At 48.5% G+C, this 6,297-nt stretch overlaps 1 protein-coding gene across 4 annotated transcripts in view; it reads right to left on the bottom strand.

Moving 5' to 3' along the window:
- The window catches only part of FBXO21 (F-box protein 21), a 39,273-nt gene extending 33,451 nt beyond the window's left edge, over nt 1-5,822 (bottom strand). The window contains exons 1-2 of one of the 4 annotated variants that reach the window (XM_019506676.1): nt 5,429-5,822; nt 1,813-1,948 (exon numbers count right to left, since the gene is read on the bottom strand). In XM_019506676.1, the coding sequence (XP_019362221.1) occupies nt 1,813-1,948; nt 5,429-5,652 (360 nt within the window). In that variant the 5' untranslated portion in view covers nt 5,653-5,822. The remainder of the gene's footprint in view (nt 1-1,812; nt 1,949-5,428) is intronic. The other 3 variants (XM_019506674.1, XM_019506675.1, XM_019506673.1) reach the window with 3 other exon arrangements.
- Nucleotides 5,823-6,297: the final 475 nt, after the last annotated feature.

Here is a 6,297-nt window from a genome sequence, read left to right as displayed (position 1 = left end):
ATCTGTGAGGGAGGGAGTGGGGCTGGGGAAGGTGCTGCCCAGCTGGGGTTGGGGCAGGGCGGGTACCGAGCTGCGGCTAGTCTGGGAGGCACTGGGAGGGGCAGGGGAGGGGAGAGGCAGCTCCTGCTGCTGCTCCAACAGCTCATCCAGGAGGGCATGCATGTAGCTCCAGATCTGCTCTGGACAGGCCAAGCAGGCTGCAGAGCTGCACTTGGGGCAGGCAGCAGCGATGCTGGGAAGGGCACTACAGGGGAGGGGGTTGCAGTCACCCCAAATTTCAATACAGAGACCCTGTAGCCCCCTCCCAACACCACTGCCACCCACCCCGAGAGCAGCACAGTGTGGCCCCTTGCCCCAGCCCGTAGCTGCAGCCCACCTGGCCTGCACTGCACAGATTCAGGGGCACATGCTTCTCCCCTCCCCCCATGCCCTCCTAGATAAGCTGCGGAAACCACCTGACAAGCCACTGGATGAACTGTGCGCAGCAGTGGGAACTACCCCTGCCCTCTCCCCATGCCCCCCAAATGAGCTGCAGCTCCATCCCACCACCCTACCCCACCCCAACTGGGCAGTGCCTACCTCAGCCCTAGCACTACTCCCTCCCTCCCTGGAGGAGAGGGAAGGGGACACTGATCTGACCCCCCCCATGCCCCTTCCCTCCACCCTTCCCCTTTCACCACAACAGACTTACTAGCTGCATGCAGCTGTCCACGCTGCCGGTCTGTGCTCCTCACTGCCTGCATGCTGTGCTGCGGCTGCGCACATGCAAGGGCATTTATCAGCCAAATTACTGGCCACATCAGGCCAACTGCCAATATAGTCAATTTTCTTTATATTGGTACCAATCCAATATTGGACCAATATATTGTTGCACCTTTACTTACTACTGCTCTTGCAAAGGTCTGGGACTTAGCTTTGTTGCTGTCCTGCCAAACCAGAAAGTCCCTGTTGCCTGACCCATACAGTCTCCTGGGATGCCACATTTCCCAAGTGCTCCATGTTTCCAAGAGGACTAAACTCTATGGCCGCTATGGCCTTGGGAGCGCATAGGAGCCTTTCAAGACTGCCGAATGCTCCAGAGGCTGGGACCACCTCTCAGATGACTGGGGCTCCCAGTCTTGGAAGCATGCCACCTGGGAGCTCCAATCACCTAAAGGGGCTCCCAGCTGGGGAAGCACAGGGAGCCAAACTAGCTGTGTAGGAGCAGCCCAGGGTCAGGATCCCCCCCGCAGTAGCAATATGGTATAGCAGGAAGTATGATTGTTGACCCTGCATCAGATTCCATCATGCCTTTATTTTAGTATCTGTCAGAGGCCTATGTCATAGTCAGGTATGAACCTGGAAGAATCTTTTTTTTACATTCTATCTTCCAGAAACAAGGTGCGTGCTTTATTAGGTGACATGCACTATGCAAGAAAATGGTGGTAAGTGAAACAGTAGCTTTTGAAGGATCATAACATTTCTAGATTCAAGCCTGGTTATCAAGTAACAAGTAAAGAACTTTGGGAAATGCAGTAAAGCTCCTAATTGCAGCTAAATGTGATATATATGTAGAGAGCACCTGGAGACTTTTAAAGTCTACAGGTTTTAAATTTTTGGAACACAAGAAACGTTTCTTCCATTTTGGAAAAATTAGTGGACAACTGTTCTTGTGTAAACTGATGGACTTATATTACCTTTCACTAGTCAGTAAGGCAATCCTGATATTTTGATCATAGGCAGGAAAAGAATAAGACCAGAAATACACAGTAGAAACACTAATACATAAATAGCTAGGTTATTTTCAGATACATGACAAATATGAAAACTTACGTGCTCTGAAAAGAACCTTTTGGAGAATGAAGATACAATTCGTCGAGCTTCTAAACCAGCATTGCGGCGTGCTTTATATTCCTCGAGCCAATTAACACCATCTGTCTGGTTATAATATTTCAGTAGTGATGGCCACCTATGTAACAGACAAGCAGGAACAGGTTCAAAAGTTAATGGTTCAATCCCACTAGGAGAGCTTAATATTGCAAAATGTTACTTATTGCTAGGCAATTAACCAACGTGACTCTAGTATCTGAGACAAAGCCAAGACATTATATCTTCACTCTGATGTAGTAAACCATAACTCCTATTTTTCCCATATAATTATTTCTGGTTGCACATAAAATATAGCAAACAAACTTATTTTTAAACATTAACTAAGTGTTAAAGAAGAGGTTTTCAAAGGAGCCTGAGAAGCACAAGTCCCTCCCACAATCTTTCTATAAGACCTGTGACTGTAAACGCTTCAGGCGCTTCTGAAAATCTCCCTCTAAAGCTTCACAGAATTAAGATTTAATGTCAGTAAGAGACTAAGTGCAGAGTTTTAAAATTATATTAATTTCCCAATTCCAAAGACAAACCAGCCTCAAGTAGACAATGATCTCATCTATCGAGTCTGGAATTCATGCCCAGTGTTCTTCTTACTGTATCTCAGCTCTAACTAAAGGGTGAGTAGAAGATAACTCCCTATCCTGTGTTAAGCATAGCAAATGACAAATAGTTATAAGAAAATCTCAGAATTTTAAAATCAGGTCTTTAAAGCTATGGGTTACTTTTAAAGTAAAAATACTTTATGCATATACAACAACCTACGCAGGTCATAATAAAGGCACACTGGTTTTGCTCAGCACAGCTGTCAAAACTAAAATAGCATGACCCATTCCTCATATAACCTGTCAAGTACATTTGAGCTGAAAATGCAACTTCAATTCATATTTCAAAAGCTACTATTGACAGCAACCTTTTTCCTAATAAAATGGCATCATTTAAGACACTTGCTGCATGGCAACCCCATGTAAGAGAACATGCCAGGCCAGCAATATTAATAGCTACTCAAAAGATAGAAAAATCAGATACTTAATGAGGACGTATAAAAGTTGAAATAGAATTGTACTTGGTATGGTTGGAAATACTGTTGGAAGTGCGAGTGAAAAGGCTGTATAAAACAGTGGCTGGCCATTTTGTAATTTGCTGTCATCTTCAGTGTATATTTTCCAATTTTCATCAGAATATTAGTATTTTAATATGACCTTCTTGCTTGCCACAACTTTAATAAAGATAAAAAAAGATTTTATTACAGTAATTACAGGATTTTTTTTTAGTTCTTTTTAACATACTGAAAAGGGTGACATATTTTATCTCTGTTTAATAGTTATTACCAAAACACTGACATATATAACTACTGTGATTGAATAAATATTTTATTTCTGGCTAAGTAAGACTACCTGAATTGCTGCTATGCAATTCAAGAACTATCCAAATAATGTTACAGTTACAGTAACTTTCATTCTGAAGGAGTCCAAGATGCTTTTCTCACCACTAAAACTCAGCCACATAGTAAAAAGACTAACAAGCATATATTTTAGGAGGGTAAATAAAGAATAATTTCTCCAACTGAAATTACAGTGAGAATTTTCCAGAGATTAAATGTAATTACTCATAATAGAATCAGCCAGGAATACAAGGTCAATATTGCAACTCTTGCCAAAAGATCTATTATCAAAGACAGGGACAGAGACATCTACTAATCACCCACCATAATCATTTTCAACGCTGGACCTGTACCATTTTAAAAATTCATGCTTGCTGCTGGAATTAGAACCAGAGAATTGGTGAAAATATCTAGCCAGGTACCCAAAGCCACAGCTCATTGAACTGGAGAACCAACTATTGTTCAACAGCGTCTTTAGCAGGTGGAGAGAGAATATTCAACCCATTTGAACTAATCTAAAATTTAGTAGCCAATTGGCAGTTAGAGAAAGCAATACAACCTACCCTTCTGTGCCAAGATGCTGACAAAAAAAAGGTACTAGATGAATTTACCCTGTTCCAAAAAGCACGGTGGCTCCAGTGAATTACAGACCATTATTTGTTCTGAGAGACACCAATATGAAGGCAGTATTAACAATAAGAACAGCAATGATCCTGCTTGAGTTTTTATTCAGTTCTATCATGCATAATTTAGTTACATCATCGTCCGTACCTTGCGATTACCCTTCAAGTAAAAACTAAAGCTGCAACCTGTCAACAAGAACCTATTGGTGTTTCTCTCAAGGTGATGCAGCTAAAAAGTGAAGATTTGTCAGCAAAGTGCTACACCCATGGAAGAATAACCAGAGCAATAAGCAGGCAGATTGGTGACCAAATTGAAGCCTCTGTGACCAAGTGTTAACACTCGCTATGGATATTGAGACCACCTACAGAAATTCTGTACGGACAGTCCTGCACCTTCTCCATCCAGCTGAGAACACCTCGGGGCATTGCCTCAGAGACAACAGAAGACAGTTTCTGTCATTACCAGAAACTCCCATATCACTGCCAGGCCGAATTAAAAACTGTTTTTTTGGCTCTACCACCACCTCTGAAGCCAGTTTAACAAGCTCAGGTGTGGCATGATCTGCTATGCCCAGACTGATTGTGCCTGGGGCATCTAGGACAGGCCAGCGCACATCAGTGGTACAGTGGAAGAAATCTGCATGCAAGCTGCAGAGGCCCTCTTTTCATGTTGAACTTTACAGAGGTTTCCAGCCAAACTCAGAAGCTACTGACTGGCTCAGAGGTACTTGGAGCATCTGCACCTGCCCAAACTGCCTCGCCTGTTTTGCCCATAACGTAATTGGTATAACAACACCAAATCTCACTTAAAACAGGGGTGCTGCAGCCCTAGCCTGTGGGCCCCCGGTGCTGCATCATCAGCCTGTGGGTGAGACAGACGCCACGAGTCTGAACATTTGGTGGCAGAGGAACAGTGGCACCGCCTTGCCACTGCTCAATTTCTAGGTCTGTGGGCGGCCCCTGGCTCTACACATTAAACTGAGCACCCAGTCTCAGTGTGTGGGGCTGGATGAGGGCGACCCTGGGTGCCAGGGCCCAATCCTGGTACATTTGAGGTCGGGTGGAAGCATCAGAGGCCTGATCCTGGTGCATGGGGCTCAATCCAGCACCACTCATCTGGCCTGTGGCGCTTGAGTGCTGCGGACACTAAACCCTCTGGCTGCTCGGGCACCCCCACTGCAATGTTGCAATGTTCGTCTCGACGGCGCCGTTGCGTCTCCTTGCAGGGGTTTCATCTCGATTTGCTCCTGCAGCTCTAGCTGGGGCAATCGACGAGCCATGCTGAAGACACCACGAGCCCACCACGGAAAGCAACCGGCCGCCACGAGGGCAGCCGATAGCACTGCCTGGGCTGGGACTAGAAAGAGAAGAGGAGGCAGCAGGTCGGCCATCGGGAACAAGACAGCAGACGGGACCCAGCAGAGCCCCCGCCCCAGTGCGGGGGCCTGCGGCGCCACCAGGGAGAAGGGGAGTGACAGCGGAGCAGCCCGCTCGGGCCTGCGGGACGGGGCAGGCAGCTCGGCCAGAGCTGGGGGTCCGTGAGGTGCTGGCGCCTGCTCACCTGAGGCGGAAACGCTCCCGCCAGACCTTGCCGCGGGGGGCGCAGGCGTCGCGCAGCCGCCGGCAGGTGCAGGAGACGCGGCCGATGTCGGCGGCGCCCAGCGCGGCGGAGCAGAGGATCAGCTCCAGCAGCTCCCCGGGCAGCGCCGTGAGGCCCATGGCGCCCGCCTCCGCTTCCGCCTCGGGCTCGGGTTGGGCGCAGGGGACCGCCACGGGCGCCGCCATCTTGGCTGTTTACCTGCGCGCCCCGCTGGCCCCGCCCCCCGGGTCAGGGAGCGTCCGCTGCTTCCGACCCCGCGAGGAACCGGGGCGGGGGAAAGTAAGGGAGCGTCTACAAAGTGCCTCGGCCACGCCTGCACGCACACCGCGCAGACTCGGGTTGCTCAGCGGGGGGGGGGGATGCTTGCACTCAAGTTTTGGCTGTGCCATGGCAGGGGCAGGGGAGAAACGTGGCTGGTGGGGGGGGGGGGAGAGGCACATGGGAGTGCAGCCAGCCAGGCACTCCAGCTGGGAGCAGAGAGGCTGCAACCTCCCCCTGCCCACACGTTCCCATGTGCTGCTTCACCCACCCCATCAGTCTGAGTTCACCAGCTGTGCCATTGTGTCCTGCTTTTGCCTTTTCAAGAGGTGGTCTCCCTACATTGAGGCACACAGAAACAGCCTCCATGCTCCTGCCTTTCTAAAGAGGCATCCTCCAGAGCTTTTCCCTGAGAGGAATGAGGAGAGGAAAAGCCCACACAGTGATTCTTGGTTAGGGTGCTATGGCACCTTGGCATGCCTTGAGATCCTTTCAAGGATGCTGTAGGGATCTCAAGACTTTGAAACCTCACAACAACAACAGGAGATGGAAAAGCAGAAGTGGCAGAAATA

The sequence above is a fragment of the Gavialis gangeticus genome, unplaced genomic scaffold (genome assembly GCF_001723915.1).
Source record: "Gavialis gangeticus isolate Ggan-Ray unplaced genomic scaffold, GavGan_comp1, whole genome shotgun sequence".
Lineage (NCBI taxonomy): Eukaryota > Metazoa > Chordata > Crocodylia > Gavialidae > Gavialis > Gavialis gangeticus.
The sequence above is the reverse complement of the archived record's forward strand: the minus strand, read 5'-3'. Positions and strand labels throughout refer to the sequence as shown.